At 36.7% G+C, this 26,176-nt stretch overlaps 1 protein-coding gene across 7 annotated transcripts in view; it reads right to left on the reverse strand.

Moving 5' to 3' along the window:
- Positions 1 to 7,171: 7,171 nt before the first annotated feature.
- LOC110450915 (zinc finger protein 236-like) overlaps positions 7,172 to 26,176 on the reverse strand; it is a 216,763-nt gene continuing 197,758 nt past the window's right edge. For all 7 annotated transcript variants that reach the window (XM_021498710.1, XM_021498714.1, XM_021498713.1 and 4 more), the window contains one exon: positions 7,172 to 10,342. In XM_021498710.1, the coding sequence (XP_021354385.1) occupies positions 7,431 to 10,244 (2,814 nt within the window). In that variant the 5' untranslated portion in view covers positions 10,245 to 10,342 and the 3' untranslated portion in view covers positions 7,172 to 7,430. The remainder of the gene's footprint in view (positions 10,343 to 26,176) is intronic.

Consider the following 26,176-nt stretch of genomic DNA (forward strand, 5'->3'; position numbering starts at 1 on the left):
GAAATAACAGAAAACGTTTGAAAAATTAATGAAACTTTGTATGCTTGAAATTATGCAAATGTTTATCAAACTGGGAAGATGACTTAGGCGTAGGACCTACCAAACCCAGTGTTTCTAATCTTTTGAGGTATTTTGTCTTTAATGACTCATTACGACTAACTAGCGTAATGCTACATTTAAACATGGTAAACGTTTAAGTAAGTGATATAGCCTATGATAACATGATCATAAGGCAGAGGTATTTCTTTCAAAATATAAGGTAAATATATATATATATATATGAATGAATCTTAAAACAAATTTGTCATATTAAACCGTAAATAACGATATCACGATTCTTTGTAAAATCCTATGTAATACTTGTAAGAGAAGAACCTTGTCACACGTTAAAATCGTGACACAGAGAAATCTCCGAAAATATGTCACATCTAACACATATATACAGAGATCCCCTTTCCCTGTACTTTATAAAACAAAGGTAACTAACATTAGTTTCAACTTAATTATCATGTAACGCATCATGACACGTGAACGTAACCTAATTTACATTGTACCCACCCCAGGCATCATCATCGGCACAGTGACAAAGACCCACGTTAACCCGTGTTACACAATACAATATTATGAGGTAGAGAACACACTATAAACCACAGCGCTAACGTGGATCTTTTATCACTTGTCCTTTATCGTCATCATCATCGTCGTCATCATCATCGTAACCTAATACTCGTTTCCCTTGGCCTTGGTTGTCATCAAGCCCTTCGCAGCAACAACGATCACTTAGTTGACCAATTCAGTCTCCCCACTGTCCTTGTGAAATGTGAAGACCTTGCAGAGAGAGAGACATTGTAAAGAGCACTATTGTTAGATTGGATTTGCTTAAAGTATTCACATTTTAAATAGAAATAAAAAAAATAAGAAAAATAAAAAAAATATTTAACAAGTCTCTTAAATTCCCTTGTAAGTTATGGTCCACAAAGACTTAAGGACGCCTAAGTAAAGGTGTACATTTTACTTCTGTACAGACCATGTTCGCCAAAGTCTAGCTTTTCATATTAATAAGATATATCCCAGAAGTGAAGCTTTTCTCTTGAAACAATTAAAGCCCTTCACACTAAGACTGGGACCCTGAAATAAGCTTACAAGCCCATTAGATTCAGGCTCTAGAAGCGCGAAACAGTATGAAACTTTTTGTCAAATTTCAAATGTTGATATTTTTTTTATAAATGGTAGGACTTCTATGCTTATTTCATTCCAATTAAATAGGCCATGTGGTCCACTGGACTTTTTACAGTTATATAGATAAATGTACTTGATTTATTCAAAGTTGGAGCCGTACATTTTCTATTTCACAACATTATATCCAGTTAGCTGTTAATCTGGGTATTCTAGTCCAATTTTCATGCTGTTTAATTTACAATTTTACACTTAAGGCAGAAAGCGTTTCCTAGAATTCACTGTTTTGTTCAGCATTTCGCTTATTATAAAGAGACATACTGAAAAACACAGGCATTCCATAAAGGATGGCAGCCACAGAATCATCGTATCAAAACAGATTTTGCAAAATATAAGGAATGATGGTAAAAACACAAGACGAATTCCATAAAAGCCCTCATGTATGTTCTGAATCTTTTGCAAATTGCCTTTTTTTTTTTAAATGAAACAAAATATAATTATATGCAACTGAATTTAAAATATTTTCTATGTTCTATGTCAATATTTCATCCCTGTTGAATTTCAATACACTATTTTGTATTGTGATAGTATAAGGGAGGTAACTCTTATAGTTTTGCCAGACAGAAAGGGAGATAAAACTATGTATTGCTGTTATAAATTCTTTACCAATTTTCTCGATTAATACACCACACAAAAAACTTGATTTGTTAAAAATGTGATTTTAGATTTATCAATTAATATAATTTCTTTAAGTGAATTCGCAAAAGATACAGAGCTCACATGGTAAAAAAAAAACTTGTTTAATTAACAAAGCTGAGAAAAAAGTATCAGACCTGACATCATGTAGTTATATTGAAAAGAAAAGCAAAACAATATTTGTGCAAAGACAGGGGTCAAATTCAGATAAGCCACTGGTTTTCAAGGTCATATCAAAGGTCAAAGCTTCATACAACCAATGAGGTCACTTGTAACTTTCAGCCAATAAAAATATGGCTTTTATCACCAGACCATTCAAGGCCAGAGTATAGGTAAGCTATGTTAGACGATATTTTCATCTAGCCAATCAAAATAGGGCTAGTTTATTTAACTAGCAATAGAATGCGTGGGGAGGAGGTTACAATTCAATGAATGCATTTGAGGTAGCTGAGTTAATTAATTACTTCATTTATGCCCGTATTGCCCAGAAAAAAAAACAAAAATTACTTACAATTTGTGTTTACTTGTAAAGAATTTGTGTATAAATATGTCCAATATACTTTAATCATTTGAGTCTTTTCCTGAAAATATTCAGATCTAAACAAACAATTCTACAATAGCTCCTTGCGTTTATCTAACTATACGCAGCAAGAAAACACCTATATGTGAAAAAAAAAAGAATTAAAAAGATTTATGATTTTATCAATTGATACAAATAACTATGGTAACGAGCACAACCACATTAAAAGACGCACAAAATGTACAAAACAGGTTATGACAATTATCTATATATAGACATAATGCAATTGAACCTTATATCACTAACTTCTAACACGTGATCATATGTAGACATGAGGTATATATGTAAAAATTGAAATATCATTAAAACCCGTTCTTTCTAAAGACCACAAGTGACGTCTTCGCCATATAAGGAAGTTTATAGGTTAATATGGAGAACTGAAGTGCAACAATAGTATCTCAATCTATATTTAGCAATTTTTATCACCAACACATGCGACCACAACATCGTACCAACGTGCTCACAATGAATTTATATGAAGAGGAATACAGGTCTTATGAAGAGAAAAGGAAAAAGAGATAAAGAAAAAAAATATGAATCCTTCTATTCTGCAAGATAAACGGCTAAATTCATACAACTAGATGACATTTGAAATTATATATGTGTATATATATTATAGAATGAATAGATTGGGGGGTGATACACCTTCAAAAGTTAACATGAATATTACGTCAGATCATTACATATGAATGAATTTCAAAACCTCTAAAACGGAACATACACGAGGAACATTGATTTACCATTGAACAGGTTGACATGATATTTCTTTGACCTGAGAAATTTAAGGGATATCAACTAGCTCTGCGATACCTATTCCTGATATTTTTAATTTCTCCGATAATCATTCTTTTACAAAAAATGACAGAAATCATTTTGAAATAGATTTTTTAGCACGATTATTAGCTTTTCCCCCCTTTATTTTAGTAACAATAAAATTTCAACAGGAAAAAACAAAACTGAAATCTGCATCTTTCTAGGAATAAGCAGTAGCTACCATGGAACTTCCAAAAAAACCAATAAAGGGTTTCTATATATGGAAGTAAGGGGGACAACTCTACCTGAGGGAGTGCACTATTTATAGAACAGCAGGGAACACGCCGGATCCATTCCTTGTTAGGTAACCTGCTGTAGGACAGACTTGGAGACATATAAATTATAAACACAAATAACAAGAGTACCCTGAGATTAGTAAAATCTCTGAAAATTTTCTGTCCTGAACTTTTGGCGTGCTCCACTAACAACTACAAAATGGCACTGTTAACTGAGATTTCAACTGAATGTCTTTTAAAATTTATCTCTAATTTTTATCTCTCTTTTCTTGCTAATTTGATTTCCCTTTAAATGTAGATTAGACTTTGTAAAAGTATTTTTTGTCAACAAAACACCTATATTTCATTTATCAATTTATGAAACTTTGAAAATTATTTGTAACTGCCAAAAAAATACTAATGCAAATTTTTCTTTATTAAAGATAATTTAAATTGGAAAATAAACTACACAGGCCAGCAATGCAGTGTATAGGGTCTCTGCCAATGAAAATACGATTTCACCTCCTTTGAAAATGTTGCAATATCTCATAATACTTTTCCGATTGAAATAAACAGAAATTACTAAAATTAACATTTGATTGATCACAACGTACCAGCATATTGTGAATGTGATTGAATCGCATTGATCACTGTCCATTCTATTAAAATTGAAGTTTCAACATTTGCGACAAAGGAGCAAGTATTACTTCTGTTAATTTCAGCATATTTTCTAGTCCAAAAATGGCCATTTTCATTGACCAAAATATGTCCATTGTTAAAAAATGGCTTTTTTTCATTGACATAATTTGACAATTTCCATTGGCCAAAAAAAACAAAAAAACCATTGGACTTAATAATTAGCAGTTTTCAATGATCAAAAATGACATTTTTTTATGGACAGAACATGTCAATGAAAATTGACCAAATATGGCAAACTTCAATAACCAAACATGACAATTCATTCAACGAAAAAGTAAATTTTTAACGACCAAACCTTGCACATTTGTTTGCGAAGCTTTTTGTCGTAATTTTACAATTATGCATCAGAACACAAAAAATAGCTATGACTTGGAAAACTGACGTAAAATTTGTTTTTCTTTTGCTGAAGTCGACGATGATTCCTTCCATATCGGGTGTATCTCTGTACAAAAATAGTCTGTATTAACAAATAGCGTAACATCCTATCTACACTTATAATTTCCTTCTAAACTACAATAACCAATAACAAACGGTATAATATGTACTTCAAATATCATTATGGAAAAGAAGAAGATTATAGTCATCATCATCATTAGCATCATCAACATAACTCGACAAGTCAGCATTAAACCTGAATTGATTGTGAGATATTAAGTCATATGAAAAATGGAGAGAAAAAACATTACGAATGAGGTAAAAAGTGAGCGAGCACAATAATAATGTACATTTATCAATAGTTTTACACAACATACATATGTACAGTGAGGTATCAGTACGTCACAAGGTCCTGGGACTGTAGCTGACACCACCTGGTGGTGGATCGGTGCAACTGGTGGCACCGGGTGGTGACTGTGTTTGTGGTGCCACCTGGTGGTGGGCAAGTGTTATCGGTGCGACCCGATTGCGGGTTGGTGCGACTTGTGGCAGTCGGGTGGAACTGGCTACCTGGTGGTAAATAGGGGGAAACGATGCCATCTGGTGGTTTGTGTGTCTTACTAGTGCCGCCTGGTGGTGATTGTGTGTACTTCTGGTGCCACCTGGTTGTGTTTGTGTGTACTACTGGTGCCACCAGGTGGTGTTTGTGTGTACTACTGGTGCCACCTGGTGGTGTTTTGTGTGTACCATTGGTGCCACCTGGTGGTGTTTTGTGTGTTCTACTGGTGCCACCTGGTGGTGAGTGTGTGTACTACTGGTGCCACCTGACGATGAGTGTGCCACCAGCTAGTGGGTCTTGCACTGTCACATATTTGTCTTACTCAAACTACAGTATTTTATATTGTAATGTATCTGTATTATCAGTGTTTGTCAATGTCATTAAAATTTGTTTTCAACAGTTTACCAAGAATTTCGAAGTTTGCTTACATAGATCAACAAACTGCTTGAATTGTGACAAGAAATTGTATCTATTGTATTTGTGAATAAAAAGTTCAAAAATTGAGCTGTGAAAAAAAAGTTAAGCCACAATATTTTGTCTGAGGTAATAACTATCTTATGTTTTGCAGTAAATGAATGTACTTGTAAAAGTAGGAGGTTCAGAGGTCATACTGAATAGGTGAGGTAGTTTTGTGGTGAGGGCCGAGGGAGAGTGGTACAGGTTAGTCTACTAAACAATAGGACTACATGGGGGTAAGTATATATACATTCAGCGTTACTACATATACAGTGTTGTAAAATGAACAGAGGCGTTTGAATGTGTATAATAAAACTTCGTAATGAAATTGTAATGATAATTTCCTATATAATTTGTTTGAAAACTGTTTGAATATCAAAATGCTTTTAATGAAGGTTCATCCCTGAGTTATCGATAATCATGAAATGTGCAAAATAAACAACGTTTTATTTGTAAACAATAAACAAGAGCCTGTGTGATAAAGACTCAAAACCTGCTGCTGCCGACATAATATTCAAACAAAAAAACAAATTGCACAATCAAAATGCAAAAAATGGAGCTTTTGTGTCAAAAGAACTTGTTTTTAGATTCTCATCCCTATCAAACACATGTATTGTTGGGTATATAAGTAAATCATATTCTTATTCAAAGTGAAACCGTTTACCATTAGATATTTTTATGTGTTCAGATTTATATTAAAAGTTTTTTTTTTGATTTATCACTGGAGTAAATCTTGGCAAACATTTGGGCATCAAAGAATAATAAGTGCTTTCAAATGAAGAGGAATCGAAAATAAAGAAATCTCCAAAGTAAGTAAGGATACATAGAGACTATTAACTCATTCACCCCTGAAGATAGATTTGAACTCTTCCAATTCAAATTTTGGACTAGTTCATTAAGAAATTTCAGGGGTGAATGGGTTAACTATTTTTAAAATTGTTTTGTCTTTCTCTCACAAACCTAAATTTAGATGATGAGAATCTAAAAACATTTCTTCTTGCGTTGTATTGATAAATACTATACGATATATGAAATATGATGTTAGATAGCGATGAGTATGTCTCCCAAAGTGAGGCTATGTGTAATATGTAGTAGGGATATGGTGAGATGATGCCAGCTACATTTCCCAAAAAGACTCTTTGACACGAGTGTGCTTGCAATGTGGAAAAAGTGTTGTCAACGTTTCAAGAGGTAAATAACAAAATATATATAATTGCAAAAAACATAATCTTTTTGTAGAACTTCTGATAATGTCAACTCAACCTACGGAGCAGATTTTAGCTAACAATCACATGTGGTAACGACAGATTTCAAACTCATGGTTCAACTTTTTCGGGAAAAAACCCAATAGAAATAATGTGCGTAACCATGGAAACAAAATCTGGAACAAAATTATAACTATGACAACACTTTTTCGAAAAACGTCAAAGCACAACAGAGGGATGAGGTAACGCTGGTTGAAAACCGGAAAAAAAAGAATGCTGGGTAATTCGGATTACCCTGAATATATATATATATATATATAAAGCAAATATCTATGAGACTGAACAGAAACATGAACATATACATATATAGATATATTTACGGCATATATATATTTATACTATATATACATACACATAATTTGTTATATAAACAAACATTTCGATTCATATCCTTAATGTGTTAAAACAAGTATCTCTATGTAATATCAACAATGAAAAATCATTCATTTTTCCACCTCAACGTTTTTTCTACCCGTTCTCGATGCTGTAGTTAGCGTGCATTGAATAAAGCTTGTAGCAAAAGGATAAACCCTTCTGCTCTCGGCTTGTTTACTCAGCCCTCCGGCTCACCAATTCATTTCTATAACGTGCCTTAGTCATCGTAAATGCTCCGAGATGTGTAGCGAGAAGTAGACGCGGTCATGACAGTCCTCGTCACAAACGGGACAGACAAACGGCATTGTCCGCCCACCCGAGTGAATCTTAGTGTGGATACGGTACATGGCATACTCGGAGAAGTAGCATTCACAATGTTCACACTTGAAGAGGCGGCCAGACCCCATCAGTGTCGCTATGGAGTCGGTGGAGCTCTCCAGTCCTGCAGATGAAGACTGAGCCTGGTACAAAGCACCGCTGTCACCTGAGTGAACACTCGCCTCGCTGGGGCTTTGAGCACCGCTATAGGTCTGCTCTAGGCCCATCTTACAACACATCTTGACCTGAATTCCAATTTCAGTTCCATTTTTCGTTGCCAGACCTGGAGCAGATATAGGTGTGGGCCTTGAAATATCAGAGCCACTGAGCGATCTGGATCTGGAACGTTCCACTGAGGTAGGGGAGATAGATTCTACGAGACTGCGATGATGGAGGCCTACAAGATGTCCTTGGCTTGTGGATTTGTGAGTAGAGAGGTTGAGTGCATCCGACTGCGGTGTTTGACTAGTCGAGAAGCCTTGTAAAGCCGGCGGGGGCACTTCTGAGGTAGACTGGAGTGGGGAGAAGAACGAGGGCAGAGTGGCTGCAACAGCCGCCTGGTGATTGTGGTAGCTCATCAGCAGGGCATTGGACATCGCAGCTGAGGTAGAAGTGTTGAAGAGATTGCCGTAGGATCCGTTAGCTGTGAGCAAGTCCTTGGAGGTGGTGAGAGTCGTTGGTGAGGAATCCAGGTGGCTCGTGTCGGCCACCGTTTTGCGTGGGGTGTGCATCTGGCCGGGGGTCTGGGACGAACTGCTGTTCCTCACAAACAGGTCCCACACGCTCTCCGCAGAAATTCCATGGCGTCGTGCATGGCGCCGTAACGTGGAGCCTCGAGTGAACTTGGCTCCGCATACATTGCACTGATATGGTTTGATACCAGCATGTAACTTGATATGTGACTTCATGTTGTTTTTGTACCCGAATCGCTTACCGCATATAGGGCATTCATATGGTTTGTGACCCTCGTGCGCCTTCATGTGATAGGCCATATGACTCTTGGGATAATCCCTCCCACATATAGTACACATTTCCTTCTCTTGTGACATCATATCCTGTGATGACATCAAGTCTGCTGTCGTCATCAGTTCCGCTGACGACATAATTTCCTGTTCTACTGTAGCGAGGTTATCCCCGGGTGATTCTTGATCAGGCGATGTCATGTTGTCATTTGAATCGGACATTGATACCAGCTCCGAGTCATTGATATTATCCACTTCGTTAAGCTCCGAGTCATTGAGATTATTGTCGCTGTCGTTGTTGTTTGCGTTGTCAAGGGGTGCGGCTACAAAGTATTGTAGTGATAGCAACTCCTCCTTGGGCAGGTCATGTGATTGGAGGTGATCTACCATCTCCTGATTGGACACCTCTGGCTTACCACAGTAGCGGCATAGCCATGGTCCATCTCTATGGCGATTAATCATGTGTTGTCGTAAACCCTCCTTCTCGTTGAACGTACTACCACAGATGACGCAGTTACAGTCTTCTGTGATGTGTTCGCGTTCATGCGCTATGCGCAGTGCTGCCTTTGAGAACCGCTGGTTGCAGAAGCGACATGCGTACGGTTTGAATTTCTTGTGAATCTGTTCATGAACATGCAGCTGCCAGGATGACTCAAAGCTTTTACCACATACCCCGCATACAGTTTCGCCTTCGAAGTAACACTTTGATTTGTCATTTGAGTTCTTGTCGTCATCGCTGAGCGTCCCGGTCAGATCGCCCAAGTTATTTGAGGTAGTTCCATCTAAAAGCAAGGCGTCACCTCGCCCTGGTGAGGTAAAGTTTAAATCGTTAGCTCGTGCTTCATCGTCTTTCATGCGTTCCTGAAATGTCTCTGAATCAGGAATGTCCAAATCGGATCCATTTTCTATGTCGTCCTTCATATCCTCCTCTTTCTCACCCTCGTCTTGCACCAGCGAATTAATGTCACCCTTTGTTGATCCTTGTGAAGGTGATTTGGAAAAGGATAAACCACTGTGTCCTTGATAGGGCGATAATGAGAATCCAGACATATCCCCGAGCTTTGAAGGGCGTGGGGAGGACCCATTGGAATCGGGCGTGAGTCTTGTCATGTTCGTATCTAGATCATGTGACCCATCAGTGCCCAATCGATGCCCTGACATGTGTCTTGTTGCACCGTTGACATCCTGGTTCTCCTGTTTGACTATAACGCTGGTGTGATATCCAAGTCCGTTTTGTTCCCGCTTCAACACCATGGAAGGATGCGAAGCCAGATGTGAGGTAGGTAAGTGGGGGGCAGACGGGTGACCCACACCCGTCATTGAGGTAGCCGATGGCTTATCTACTCCGTGTCCACTATGCCCGGGGGGAACGCCAGTCCCTGGGCCAATTTGTCTTTTACCGTTGTCGGGCATAATGCCACAGACAGCTGCACGTAACAATGGACAACGTTTTTCATGGTAACGTCGTGTCGTCGATCGTGTGAACACCTTCCCGCAGTAACAACATGTCCTAGACTTACGCGGGTAGCCGTTTGATGTGAATTGATAGAGGTCACCTGGATACCCGTAATTCGGCATACTAACGCCGCTAAGCCCATAAGGGAAGGTGTCATTTGAACTATTAAATGGGGGGCTACCACCCGATCTGGCTTCCCCCTCACCCTGAGCTGTGTAGTTTAGTGACATCTTCCTCCTCCCTTGCGGATATCCCTGAGTATGCAGTGTAGAGCCATCAGGTTTAACAGATAAATCCATATTTAATATAATGTCATTGAGACTATTTCCCTGATAATGTATAAATGCCTTCACTGTGTTTTAACATCATCTGTTCCTGTGTCACATTCTTTGGGATTCTGGAAAATACAAAAACAAAAAAATATTTTTAGTTATAATGCTGATTGAACAAAACAAATTTAAGATAATACAATTGAAAAATAACTTTTTATCAGTAGTAATACATTTGATCTATTTATTTCTAAAAACAAGTATTTTTCAAGTTTTATTTTCTAAGAAATAGTATATTATTTAAAACATAAACAAGTACAAACATTATTTTTAAAACAGCTTTCAGCTATAAAATAAAGAGTAATACAATAATTGAGGCTTATTAATAACAACATTTTTTGTCTGGTAAACTGTTAATTTCTTTTTGTATAGAAGCAAATATATCTTATAAAATTTGTTCAAAATTGCATTAGTTATTTATGAATTATCTCCCTTTGAATGCAGGACAGGAAATTGTAAGTTATGGATTACCTCCCTTCAAATAGGATGGCTTCTCAAATGTTCTTTACATTATTGCAGTCAGATGCATTTAAATCAAGAGTGCATCTGACTTAGATAGCAAACAGGAAAAATCTATTTTAGGGTAATTAATACAGGACTAATCAGAATGACTCCAACGTGTATGCCCTTCGATGTCTGAGGCACAGAGCATGGTTAGCATGATGGATTTCACTCAAATCAGGAGCTCAGAAAAGATAAGATCCCTTACCTCTAATATATACAAATATCACCCTCAAGTATATATAATGTTACCCTCTGGTGTATACAATATCACCCTCAAATATATATGATGTTACCCTGTGATAAATACAATATTACCCTCAAATTTATATAAAATTACCCTGTGATAAATACAATATTACCCCCAAATTTATATAAAGTTACCCTGTGATAAATACAATATTACCCTCAAATGTGTATGATTTTACCCTGTGATAAATACAATATTACCCTCAAATATATATGAAGTTACCCTGTGATATACAATATTACTCTCAAATTTATATAAAGTTACCCTGTGGTAAATACAATATTACCCTCAAATTTATATATAGTTACCCTGTGATATACAATACTACCCTCAAATTTATATAAATTTACCCTGTGATATACAATACTACCCTCAAATTTATATAAAGTTACCCTGTGATAAATACAATATTACCCTCAAATATGTATGATGTTACCCTGTGATAAATACAATACTACCCTCAAATTTATATAAAGTTACCCTGTGATATACATTATTACCCTCAAATTTATATAAAGTTACCCTGTGATACACAATACTACCCTCAAATTTATATAAAGTTACCCTGTGATAAATACAATATTACCCTCAAATATGTATGATGTTACCCTGTGATAAATACAATACTACCCTCAAATTTATATAAAGTTACCCTGTGATATACATTATTACCCTCAAATTTATATAAAGTTACCCTGTGTGTATACTATAAGCAGTATTATCTTCTAATGTATGCAATATAACCCTCTCATAAAACCTTCCAATATATCAAATAACTTTATAATACAAACAGTATTACCCTCTGAAATACACACAACATTACCCTCTCATTTACACACTATTACCCTCTCTACTTCGTCACGGTCAATATATCCTTTTAGGGTCCATATAACCAGATATTCACCTCAACAAAAGTCCATAATTGATAAATATTCATTCTTTGAGACAAATTTCCAGGTATACTGCTAATAAAATGGATTTAAACTAAAGTCATGATATGAATATATTCTTGAAGTCATCATGACATCTCAACACCTTAGACTGATTGATTGATATGATTGGCTTTTTGTGTTTTCGCAACAGCTAAAGTCGTAGGATGACTTTGTCCAATGATGGACGGCCCACTACAAAGTACCATCATAATGAAATTTCATAACATAAACACAGCAACAACCCTATCTATCATGTTAATCTGATGTAACTTATAATCATTACCATATCTATAAGGCAATAAGCCCATGCCTTGAAATAAACCAACCCATGATAATACGTATTGTCTTTAGATAAGTCCACCCTCTATTTTGAGTCAGAGATTATGTGTAAGCCCCCTGGGCATTTTTGCAGGATAAATTCGGTAGATTTTGTAGTCCTACAGATTTATATTGAACAAGATCATATTTCCGTAAGAATTTTCCATCGATTTTTATCAAACAACACAAACTATTCAATACTGTGTTTTTTTGAAAATCAATTTAAGATAAATACTTCAATAGTTTAAAAACTGTAATTCTATTTCAATGCAAGCACTGCACCTAACTGAATGGAATGAAATTCTGTGAAACATCGTGGCTAACAAAGCTTTGGAAACGTGTGGCAGACATTGGCGTGATTAGGAAATCGTAGCATAATCCATTTCAAGGCTCCAAGCCTTTCATTAATGAAAAACATGTGTGATAAAACCCAAGGCAAACACGGCAACACACACTTCAATTTATGTAAATTACACTCTTTTTGTCTTTAATGAAACGCGGAGACCGATTTATTGGTGATTTGCAAGCTTATTTAAACTAGTCCGCTCAGCAGAATGTGTTTTCATTTCTATATCAAGGTCACAGCCTTACATACTGTGTAATTTCATTCATGACTAAAATATTATCTCTTTATAATAAATGGGATTTGCAACTTAAAAACATTTAGATAAATTTCCATTAATTATAAACAGAAGGTTAATTAGCATTTAGCCTCATCTCAAGGGCTTCATTACAGAAATAAAATGGCCTAGATCAATATCCTTGATTTGAAATTGACAAAAACATTGACCATATACATTAACTCATTCACCCCTGAAATTTCATAATGAACTCTTCCAGCCTTTGAATTGGAAGCGTTCAAATGCGTTTTCAGGGGTGAATGAGTTAAGGATTCGATCCTGTCCCACTGCAGGTAAAACACTAGAGAGTTCCACTGTACTTTTTCAAACATACAGTAACCTCCCCTTAATTTCGTTTTACATAGATAACTGCAGGGGGACTAATTTATGCAACTACTGCTAATCGGGTAGCTCAGTTGGTAAGAACAACGGTATTGTGATTAGGTTCAATTCCTGATTTGTCCCTCAAAATTTTACTTTACTCTCAGAACACTGTTGGTTTTGATTTTTCAGTTCCTTTATCTTTATAATGTTTTCATACAAATTCTGCAAAACATGGTTTTCTTTTTAGAAATGATTTATAAACGCTATTGTCATTCCAGTAAACAAGTTTCCAATTCACAGGTACATTTTTTTGTAGCGTTACAGCGATCCCTAACCTTTTCACCCCTCAGTAACTTTAGTCGACTCTACCATACGTTCATCTGGGTGAGTCTATTTTGGTCTACAGTGGTGAAAGGGTTGACCTTAACAGTACAACAGTTAGAACAATATGTACTCAGTGTTAAAGATATTCACAGTAAAAGTCTTACGTACATGAAAAGTCAATTTTATCGGTATATCATAATATTTAGGTGCAAATCTGCATCAAATAGATGTTTTGACATTCATCATGTTCACTTTAAAGCTTTATGGTCTTTTGTTCATCAAAATCAAACGTTTCCCGACACTTTTTACTTACAGCTTGAATACTGATCGCTGCAAGAGTATCCTGTACACGACCTCATTAGATCTCACAGATGCAAAGGTATCGTTGAAGTTACATGCAATGTGGTTTTGCTAACTCAGTAAGAGTGCATATTCAAGCATCTTACAAATTACCACACATATGCCTCAAGTGGACCAACCCTAGCACTGATTGCCCTTAAAGTTAGGGAGGTTGGTAGCTTTTGCTGGTAAAAAAGTTCAAAAGATGTTCTATTGCAGTTATTTCTCAATTTAATTTAATATGAACTATATTTATTTTTAAACAATTATGAAACAAGTTATATCAACTTATATTTATCACTCCTGTTGGCCCAGATGTTAGCGTGCAATGGGTGTTATTGTGGTACCCGAAGGACACTGGAGTACCCAGAGAAACAAACATGGTGATCCACGGCACTATCGTACCACCCACCAATTTTTTGGGTTCCAATATTCCATGTTCACTGATATATAAATGTAATTAATATTTTTTCAGTGTTATTTTCACTTTTGCTATTATATATATTTTGTATCTTCCAAATCATTATAGATTTGGATACTATGTTTCCTAGGCTTCATCAACAAATTTGGTTTGTGAAAAAACTGAATTGCACAAATGTGTCTCCAGGGGTAAATGAGTTAATTTACACATATATTCATAAATCCCTGACAAAATGGCTGTTTCATGAAAGTGTTTAAAAGTGCAGGATAACTCAAGTTTACTTAAGGATTTGGATATCCATCAAATGTTTATATGCTAATAGTGGTTTGGAATTATGCCAAAACGTTTACCCTACAGGCACAACTCGTGGTGTATCGACAGGCATCTCTGTATGAAAGATTCGGGTGTGTGAATTAATTAAAAGGACATTGTACTTGTACAGGTAAGTTCAACAGGTATTTGCACTACATATTACATCTGTGAAAAACCCCGACTGCTCTAAGCTTCACTTCAGGGGTGGGATATGGGGCCTTCTTCTCTCTGTTCGAGATCTTGTCATTCTTGAGAGAGACAATTTTGAGAGTAATTTTTTGCATATCTAGTTATGCTAGGTCATTACAAGTAAACATAAGGCAAATTGGTTTTGAAAGACTAAGGACCAATTTTTTATTTTTTTTCTCCTCCAACCAAAATGCAAATAAATGAGCTTATAATCATGACATTTATCTGCAATAGTTTTTTGTATCCCTGGGCCAGGTTGTTCAAACTAATGAGTTGTTAACGCAAACGTTTCAAAAAGAGTTTACAAAAATATACGTTGATACATCCACTCATGAGGATTGTTTGAAGACGAATGCACAAAAAATAATATGAACTTTCCCGATTTTTCTCGAAAATCACATCATATAAAATTTCTTTACTGAATCCCAAGACATGTTAATTTTGGAATTTCCAAAAAAGATGGAGAAAATTTAAATTTTGGAATAAATAGTTTCCCCTTTAACCCTTTGCTAAGTTTCAGGATCCCTGTCCCACTACACTGCCGTTTTCCTTATACAGTTACCTCCCTTTCTGGTTGGATATAACTTCCTTTGGCCGATCAATCAGTGACAGCGAAAATAAAATAATCTGAAGTCCTGGGTTTGAATCCTGGTCTAGCCCTGCTGATTTTTTTAAACACTTCTTCTTATTATATTTAGTTTATTTCATTGTCATTATTTTTCATAAAAGTCCGCAAGATATGATTATGGTGACGGTTGCGTTTATTTCATTGTCTTTATTATCTGTACTATCTGTACATTCTATATAAGGGGTTGAGGAGCAGTAAAAGCCCCATAAACTTGTACTGTTTATGTACCAGTAAGTGACCATTTGACAGGAAATGACCACATTGTGGTCATCAGTGGTGGTCAAGACTAGACAACACACATATACATACATTTCTATGGTGGTCAAGTCACCAGTGACAGCTCTAGGTTGATATGGCCTTCCTATACACAATACCGTAACTGTCCCTCCCACACTTTCTCAATAGCCAACTCTTCCTATTTAGGAAGGAGACTTTCGATTTTGGACCCTTAAATTTAGCATTTTTAACCAGTGAATTTGCAAAACTATTCCTATATCCTAGGATCTATTGATTTCATCTGAAAGAACAACTCAAAATATGTTCATTTCATGGGTTGTTTTGTTGGTTGCCTGAGCATGCAGAATCTTCCCCATGGAAATCAAAAGAAATTGGCAAGAACGCATAGTTAACTAAAAATCACTAGCTTATTAATGCTATTTTATTTTATAACTTGGTACCATTCAGAAGAGCTGCTGTTGGTATGTATATAGATTAAAATGATCCTTTGGCACAAATTTATTAGATTTTGTCCAAAAATATAATTGTATTTAATAACATGCTTTTAACATTTCGTCAAGTTATTGATGACAAGTTCAAAAATAGTTTTGGGAGATTCAAATAACCTCCACGAATATGTCTAAACATAAAGTTTACGACCACAATCTCTGCATGTCAATGGCAAGATGTTGATGAAGCAAACTCGCCTGTTAGGTGCACATGCACCAAATCAAATACAAATGTACTTGATATTTGGTTTAGAATAATACCACTCCTACTAAATCATTAACTCATTCATCCCTGAAATTTCATAATGAACTATTCCAACCTTTGAATAATGGAGGAGTTCAAATGTGTCTTCAGGTATGAATGAGTTAATTCAACAAACCATAGTATTGAATTATCATAGAAATTCAATTATCGAATATGATTAAAACAAATTCTGTAAAGCTTATTTTGCAAATTCAAAATGCCATTTAAGAGGATTGATTCTAAATAAATAATAAAAAAAAAATCCCCTCCCAGAAAATCTGTAAGTAACATTTTGAATGAATTTTCTTTTCCCTTTGGAAATTTACATTTTGAATGAATTTTCTTTTCCCTTTGGAAATTTATCTATACAGGGTGTTGATTTTACCTATTTAGGTTGTTGAATTTATCTGTATAAAGTGTGCAATTCAACTGTATATAGTGTGCAATTCATCTGCAAAGAGTGTGCAAGGTATCTACATAAAATGTGCAATTTTATCTAAATATTGTTTTAATCTATCTTTGCAGACTGTAAATTTATCCATGTACATTTTCGGTTTTTAAGAATGGCCTAAAAACATCCTTTTACCTGCCTTAGCTAGGACTTTGCACAGCAATTTTTCAAAAACTGTAAAATGATAAAAATAATAAATAAAAAAATAAAATCCACTATCAAAGAAAGCGATTACTAAAGACGTTAATCTACTTACCCTAATTTTCTTTAGCCTGCAGTACATGTACTAGATTCAGTATCTCTCACAAAATGTACGACAAATGGCAAGATTCAGACAGAGCCAGTATACAATTAAGGCAAAGAGTTTATAACACTCAATCTATATACAGGTTTCCCTGCATGACCATGCAGGACTTTGACCTGTCTCTGTGACTGCAAACAGACAAAAACACCGTCACACCTGCTAGTTATGGCACAAATTGTCAACACTTTACAGGACAGTCGGAAAACGTGAAGAACCAGGGATTGGCCATAAAATATTTACCATAAAAATGTTTAAAATCACTGTATTTATCCAAAGACAACCCATATCAAAACGATTCAAAACTTTCTGATAAAAAATGATCTACGAAGAAAGTTAGGAACATGCATGTACCTCTATTCATATACTTTGGAGTCGGAAAATGTCCTTTCAAAATTTCAATTTTTTCATCAAAGAAGGTGTCCAACCCTTCAAAACATGTCTTTTTCAAACTATTTGCAATAAATGAATCAAATTGTGGTTTATTGTGACATTCAGGAAAAAAATGAAGCATTTTCAAGTGATTTCTTGACATTTTGCAGGTACCAAGTTTTCGAAAATATTTAAGGAGTCAATATTCTTTTTAAAGCGTACCGATATCACTATGTAGCAAAAAAAAAAGCAAATCACGACAGGTTTTTAAATCATCGATAAACAATTTACAACAAATGTATATATCAACACAAAATGAAACAATGTTTCCTTCAGAAAAAAGAACACAACTTCTTTGTCTCAAGTCTATAATATATCCTAGCACTTTCCAAGGAATACTAAGTATTTTTCAGCAGTTTCCAAGGATATTCCCCTTTTTCTGAACTTTTTTTTTTACTGTCAGTTTCATCAATCATTATTTCTATTAAAGTTTCAATGTTTTTTCTTCGGGTGTCAAGATAAATTCACTCATCAGAACCAACGGCAGAGCCAAACGCAATGAGAAACATCATAACAGTACCCACAAGAGGGCAGTATTCATGATTATTCTGTTGATTTATATAATTCAATTTTGACCTCCATCACAATCGCTTAGGGCTTTCCTGTTTGTTCCATTGTCGTCGGAATGGCTTCTACACATGTCTACGATCCCATAGGGTTGCATGAGTCTGTCATAGCTGTGCTTGCAAGAGAACCCCTGTTTAGGGAATCTGTCAAATAAATGGGGTCAGTCAAATATCTTAACCAGTTTTCCTTACCCACAATGGGCGCCGAGGGATCTACTGCACATGTGTGCATACAAAGCTGTGTTCTGGTGACACAACACTGGTTTTAATTCATCAATCTCCTTGAACTGTTTTCACATTTTCAGTATTTGTGACCATTAACAATGGATGACTTGCTCCAATGTTGTCCAGTATATTCTGGACAGAAGTAACACATGTTCCCTTTTTCTGGGATCAATCTGGACAGAAGTAACACATGTTCCCTTTATCTGGGATCAATCTGGACAGAAGTAACATATGTTCCCTTTATCTGGGATCAATCTGGACAGAAGTAACACTTGTTCCCTTTATCTGGGATCAATCTGGACAGAAGTAACATATGTTCCCTTTATCTGGGGTCAATCTGGACAGAAGTAACACTTGTTCCCTTTACCTAGGGGCAATCTGGACAGAAGTAACACATGTTCCCTTTATCTGGGGCCAATCTGGACAGAAGTAACACATGTTCCCTTTATCTGGGATTAATCTGGACAGAAGTAACACATGTTCCCTTTATCTGGGATTAATCTGGACAGAAGTAACACATGTTCCCTTTATCTGGGGCCAATCTGGACAGAAGTAACACATGTTCCCTTTATCTGGGATTAATCTGGACAGAAGTAACACATGTTCCCTTTTTCTGGGATCAATCTGGGCAGAAGTAACACATGTTCCCTTTATCTGGGATTAATCTGGACAGAAGTAACACATGTTCCCTTTTTCTGGGATCAATCTGGGCAGAAGTAACACATGTTCCCTTTATCTGGGATTAATCTGGACAGAAGTAACACATGTTCCCTTTATCTGGGATTAATCTGGACAGAAGTAACACATGTTCCCTTTTTCTGGGATCAATCTGGGCAGAAGTAACACATGTTCCCTTTATCTGGGATCACTCTGGACAGAAGTAACATATGTTCCCTTTATCTGGGGTCAATCTGGACAGAAGTAAAACATGTTCCCTTTACCTAGGGTCAATCTGGACAGAAGTAACACTTGTTCCTGTCATGTAGGGTCAATGTCCAGTTGCTTCCCAACTGAAAATTAGTTCTGTTCATCATCCCTCTCCCCTAGGGTCAGTGGTCAGCTACTCCCCTTAACTGACTTTCTGCAATAGAGTTCCCCTAAGGTCAGTGCCCATTACTTCCCTAAATGTCTTCTAGACAATAATTGCCCTCACCCTCAGGTCAGTGCTCAGCTATTTCAGTACATGTCTGGCAAGTAACTTCTGTACACATCCTCTCCCCTGGGGACCATGTCCTGTTACCAAATGACTTTTGTATATGTCTCCTTCGCTGCATGGAGTCAGAACCCTCCTTCACTTCTCTTAACGACTTCCTGTACATGCCCCCTCCCCTGGGGTCAGTGCAAGGTCTCCTTTACTCCCCTAAATGACTTCTGTACATGTCCAGCTCCCCTGGGGTCAGTGGCACATTTACTCCCATAAATGACTCTTGTACATCCCCCTCTATTGGGGTCATGCAGTGTCCTGTTACTTCTCTAAATAACTACTGTAGGTGTCCGACTCCCCTGGAATCAGTGGCACATTTATTGGTTTGAAATGACTTCTGTATATTTCATGCTCCCCTTGGGTTAGCCACCATATTTACTCCCCTAAATGTCTTCATGTACATGACCCCTCCCCTGGGGTCAGTGCACTGCCTCCTTTACTCCCCTAAATGACTTCTGTACATGCCCCCTCCCCTGGGGTCAGTGCACTGCCTCCTTTACTCCCCTAAATGACTTCTGTACATGCCCCCTCCCCTGGGGTCAGTGCACTGCCTCCTTTACTCCCCTAAATGACTTCTGTACATGCCCCCTCCCCTGGGGTCAGTGCACTGCCTCCTTTACTCCCCTAAATGACTTCTGTACATGCCCCCTCCCCTGGGGTCAGTGCACTGCCTCCTTTACTCCCCTAAATGACTTCTGTACATGCCCCCTCCCCTGGGGTCAGTGCACTGCCTCCTTTACTCCCCTAAATGACTTCTGTACATGCCCCCTCCCCTGGGGTCAGTGCACTGCCTCCTTTACTCCCCTAAATGACTTCTGTACATGCCCCCTCCCCTGGGGTCAGTGCACTGCCTCCTTTACTCCCCTAAATGACTTCTGTACATGCCCCCTCCCCTGGGGTCAGTGCACTGCCTCCTTTACTCCCCTAAATGACTTCTGTACATGCCCCCTCCCCTGGGGTCAGTGCACTGCCTCCTTTACTCCCCTAAATGACTTCTGTACATGCCCCCTCCCCTGGGGTCAGTGCACTGCCTCCTTTACTCCCCTAAATGACTTCTGTACATGCCCCCTCCCCTGGGGTCAGTGCACTGCCTCCTTTACTCCCCTAAATGACTTCTGTACATGCCCCCTCCCCTGGGGTCAGTGCACTGCCTCCTTTACTCCCCTAAATGACTTCTGTACATGCCCCCTCCCCTGGGGTCAGTGCACTGCCTCCTTTACTCCCCTAAATGACTTCTGTACATGCCCCCTCCCCTGGGGTCAGTGCACTGCCTCCTTTACTCCCCTAAATGACTTCTGTACATGCCCCCTCCCCTGGGGTCAGTGCACTGCCTCCTTTACTCCCCTAAATGACTTCTGTACATGCCCCCTCCCCTGGGGTCAGTGCACTGCCTCCTTTACTCCCCTAAATGACTTCTGTACATGCCCCCTCCCCTGGGGTCAGTGCACTGCCTCCTTTACTCCCCTAAATGACTTCTGTACATGCCCCCTCCCCTGGGGTCAGTGCACTGCCTCCTTTACTCCCCTAAATGACTTCTGTACATGCCCCCTCCCCTGGGGTCAGTGCACTGCCTCCTTTACTCCCCTAAAATACTTCTGTACATGTCCAGCTCCCCTGGGGTCAGTGGCCCTTGCACAATGTTAGTGAGGCCTATAGTATTATGAGGCTGGCAGTACCCAGGTCTGCAGCTGATGATCAATTTATTGCAGAGCATGTGGTCACTGGCAGTGTGTGTGCACAGAATATTGAACAGGAGTGGCCTGGCTGTTCTATAACAGTCCAAGCAAAATGACTAGTTAGCTTGAAAATTGTAAACTTAGCAACATATCTTTAAATCTGTCCGTAAAAAGTTTAGAACAAGATTCTTTGTAAAGAGTCTGTTTCCCCCTAAACAAGGATACATTTTATCAGTATCAACCATAATCATAATAATGTTTGTGCAGGTCTTGATTTTTATTTTAAAGGAAATAAAGCTGACAATACTTGATTTTTTTTAGAACACTGCCCTGATCTATTGCAGTATGCAAAACCATTCAACTACAGGTGGGGGTCACAGGTGGGGTTAGGCCAAGGGGCCTCCCAAGGGGTACTCATAATTTAAAAAATATTTTTATTTAATTTAATTAACTATAGCTAGTCAGTAGCCTACATTGGTTAAAAATCACATTTCTATTGTCATTGACAGGAATCAACCAGCTGAGTGATACATAAAATTCAGGCCATTTATACAAAATTCTTCTTCAAGTGCAAACATCTAGTACTTTTTGAAGAAAACATGTTATTTACTAATCAAATGGGTGTTTTTTTTCATTGTCAAACAAACATGATTGCTTTTAATCTTGAGCCATTTAAGAATTTAAAAACAATTGAACACAATATAATAAATATTCCATAACCTCAACCATATTCGTTCTTTCTTCTCCATGATACAAGATAACAGTCTGTCTAATGTTTATAAAGGACAATTTGATCATTTTTAAAGCTGAATTCAAAACAAAACCTTATAAATTATATCTTTTCTCTCTAATTTTTCGGAGGCATCTGACTTGAATACACAGCTTTATTTCCATGTTTCCATTGGTTTTCTAATTTGTATTTACAGAATTATTACCAAGTAAATAATATTTCATCAGATAAAATGGTATAACCTTAATACCAAAACTCACATTTCCTGATTTCCATTTTTCTATTCAAATTAATATTTAACAGAATTATTTATTACCAATGTAAATATTTCATCAGAAATGATGCTGTCAGCCGGTCATGTTAACACTTAAATTAAAGCATTATGTTCCTGACAACGACAATGCATCCATGTAATTTTTCATGCGTTATGGTTGGTGTATAATAACGTACAACAGTGTGCACAAATCGACGGAGGATACAGATCTCTTTAGCTAATAGGTATCAGGTATTCCTGAGATACCTGATTCTCTGCCAACACCTGTCAAGCCTCGTTAACAGGTAGGAAATGCTAGTGTTATGTACGATACATAAACCGGACTGGTAATAAGTCACACAGGAAATCTCATAGATGTTAAACATTATGCAATTAACAATTTGTTAATTGAATAATTGAAGATGAAATCTAAGATTTTTTTATCAATTCAGTTAGTATTTATCATATAAATACCAGCGACTCTGAATTACTTGGCAGAGTTCAATTTTTCAAAATTAATATATAGTATTGGATCCCTTTCACCCCTAGGTAACTTGGGTAGACTCTACCATACATTCATCTGGATGAGTCCATTATGGTCTACAGGGGTGAATGGGTCAAAAACTACATATTTTTTAATGATAATCAAAGATCCTTCAATAATTTCTTGCGACACAAAAATACACTGGATTCACAGACGACATCTACAGCATTTTTTTTTCATAACAGGAAGGTGTGCATGAATTTGACTCCAGCAGAGAGAACACCTAACTCCTTCGCAATAACTACAGAAGGATTATCATGAAATGAGCTTCATAGTTTCAAGAAAGTCAGATGGAACGGAATCAAGTTTGAGATTTATCAAATATAGTTAACAATATGCAGTTACAAATATTTAAAAAACACATACACTGACACAAAAGACGTCTTCGCTGTAAATTTGTGATGTCATTATATAGTCCGTTGTGACGTCACAATAACGATTAAATTAACGATAAAACGGGGACAGGAAAAAGGGGAGAGAAAGAAAGATTGAAAGAAAGAAGGACAGATGCAGATGGACAAAGTCAGATGCTGGTCAAATATCTCCCCAGAAGTGATGAGGGTGGATTTAAAGTCGGAAATGGAGTAGGGGAGGGAGGAGGGGGGAAGAGAGGATCACTTGTATGTCTGTGGGGACAGGGCATATGGGTAACGTGTGAAAATACAAAAAGGGTGGGAGAAATAGCAGAGGGGTGGAAGAAAAGGAAAGGAACATGGAACAGGTAGAAGAAAGGAGATGAGGACAGAAGGTACTAGGTCCAGAATGGTGTCAAAGTTCAGATGGGATCATCACTCTAGCAGCTGTTAAATAATTAGAAGACTTGTCCCTTCATGTAACCAGCTCAATACCGCAAAAAGGAAAATGCATAATGATTACAGGATGAAAAGAATTTTAAAACGTTTAGATTTCTGAGAGCCACCTGTCCTGAGAGGTTACTGGTCTTCAAGATCGTAAAAAGCCTAGTTAGCTTGAGGCCTATAATACTATAGGAAAGAAAAATATCTGTTTTTTATAAATGAACTTTTTACACTCTGCCACACAGCTCCTACCGAAACATGTCAGTAAAACTATATCTCTTCATATCAAACTTGTAAAATTTCAAAATAATCTCATAAAATCAGACTCAGAAACGATCTGAAAACTGCAGTCAAGCTGTGCAAGGAAATTTTCATCCATCTTGTGCTTTTAGAGCAGAGCTTTTTGATAAGAAAGCTACTGGAAAGTTCACACAAAAACCCATTGTAGAGGCCATTTGGACGATTTCCTCTAGATATTTGTTATCAGACTAATTTTCCTGGACTTCGTTCTATGGCACTCAAAACTAGAACCAACTTTTGTCATTTCTTTTAAAAGCATCAAATCTTGCAATATTGATTAAAAAAGTGTGTGCTTTTTTTACACCATGAATTTTTTTATTTTCCGTGTACCCAAATATTAAGAAGTTTCATACAATTATAAGTTTTTAGGTTTTAGTTCTTGGATTCATGAATTGTATTATTTTTTATACATGGAAACAAAAAATCTCCAAGTGGTCATTTAATGTAAAAACAAAAAGAAATTGGTAAATACTACATTTAATCATTTTAAAATTATGCCATTAAATGGCTTATTGTCAGAGCAACATTATAAAAGTATTAAAATTAAAAAGTTCTTTATTATATTAATTAAATGTAAAACTAAAGAGAAACTCATTTCCTAAAAAAAGATAGAAAAAAAAAGAAAACAATTTGAATACATACATATTTTATAGATAGATATAAATAAACTATTAAAAATTAACAGGCAAAGAAAATAGTTCACTTTACATCTTACATAAATAAGCAGGCACAGATGTCCCTAACGTTTTTTTTTAAAATCTGGCCTATTTCTGTGATAGCCGCACACAGTTCGGGGCTGTAACAGGACCCACCGGGACCCCTGGGCGATACCCACGTAAACAGTGTACTAAGCGTCCAGTGCATGGCTTGCGTTTCTGGCCAATCTCCTAGTTTTTTAACTTCTGGCACCCCTCAAACACAGCTGAATAGAGTCAGTGACCTCGAAACACTTAACCATATTGTACAATTTTTTAGCCATAAATTTTATCATGTTTGTGAATAGGTTCAAGATTTCGTGCAAAAGCGAAATGGAGCTGTTTGCTGCCTTGGATGTCACTTTTTCTTATAAGCATTGTCAGGTTAATTTTGCAAACACAGTAATATGTTTTGTGTGATTATCAAGGAATAAATTTAGTTTTTCTTTTGACAGAAGGACCAGGTTGTGTATTAGGTTCTAAAACAAGGAATTGAATTTGATTTACTTTGCGATTAAATTAGCAAGAAGTATGCAGATATACTATTTTATCACATCATGAAGCTGATCTGTATCAACGGTAAAACAACTAGTTTAAAAGTGTACGGTACAGCAAATACACCTCACGATGTAAAACACTATCTTTGTTTGACCCCGTTTACCGATTATGTGTTGCGGACCATGACAAGCACTTGATATGCATAACTGTACATAGTAAAACGTTTCTCTTGATAGTTCTATTTCTTTACTCCCAATATCCACAGGAACAAAACCCCAAGTTAATTAAATCAACAGCATGAACTTAAACTCACACACACACTACGAAGTTGTACAAACAGAAATGATAAAAATGCTTTTCTTAGGTACCGACACTAACAAAATTAACCTCATGCAGTCACAAAATACAACACAGATAAAGAAAAACCACTGTAACAAAATAATCATAGCAAACACATATAACCATGGTAACAGGATAAACGCTAGTAACAAGATAATACACTATAGTAATAAGATCTACACTATAGTAACAAGATCTACACTATAGTAACAAGACGCCATAGCAACAAGATCTACACTTTAGTAACAAGATACACCATAGTTACAAATTATACAATATAGTAACAAGATACACCATAGTAATAATCTATACCATAGTAACAATTAAGTTACACACCATAGTAACAAAATATATTCCATAGAAAAACTAACACCAATTTAAGTAACAGGATACCCAAGTAAAATTTACACCATAGTAACAAAAGCGTGAACATTTCTCTTATTTAATTGAAGAATTTAATGCATTATAACATGTTTTACTCTTTCCACTTCTAAAATTTAAATGGACACTTCGGTTATGAAACTTCCTTGTGAAATGCAATATGTATAAGGTTTGTGAGTAAAATCTCAGCAGAATTAGGTCATTCTAATTGGCCCTTCTATAACAAGGTCAAAACAACCCACACTATTGACTTTCTAACAAGATAATGCATTACTTGACAAAGGGAACTTAATGTCCTAAGTCAATGAATCACATTTTTCAGTAATTGTGGAACACTTGCTTTTAAGTCATCTCCAGCCCGCTCCCCTCCTCCCCCTCCCCCC

Source organism: Mizuhopecten yessoensis, unplaced genomic scaffold (assembly GCF_002113885.1).
Source record: "Mizuhopecten yessoensis strain PY_sf001 unplaced genomic scaffold, ASM211388v2 scaffold5547, whole genome shotgun sequence".
Classification (NCBI taxonomy): domain Eukaryota; kingdom Metazoa; phylum Mollusca; class Bivalvia; order Pectinida; family Pectinidae; genus Mizuhopecten; species Mizuhopecten yessoensis.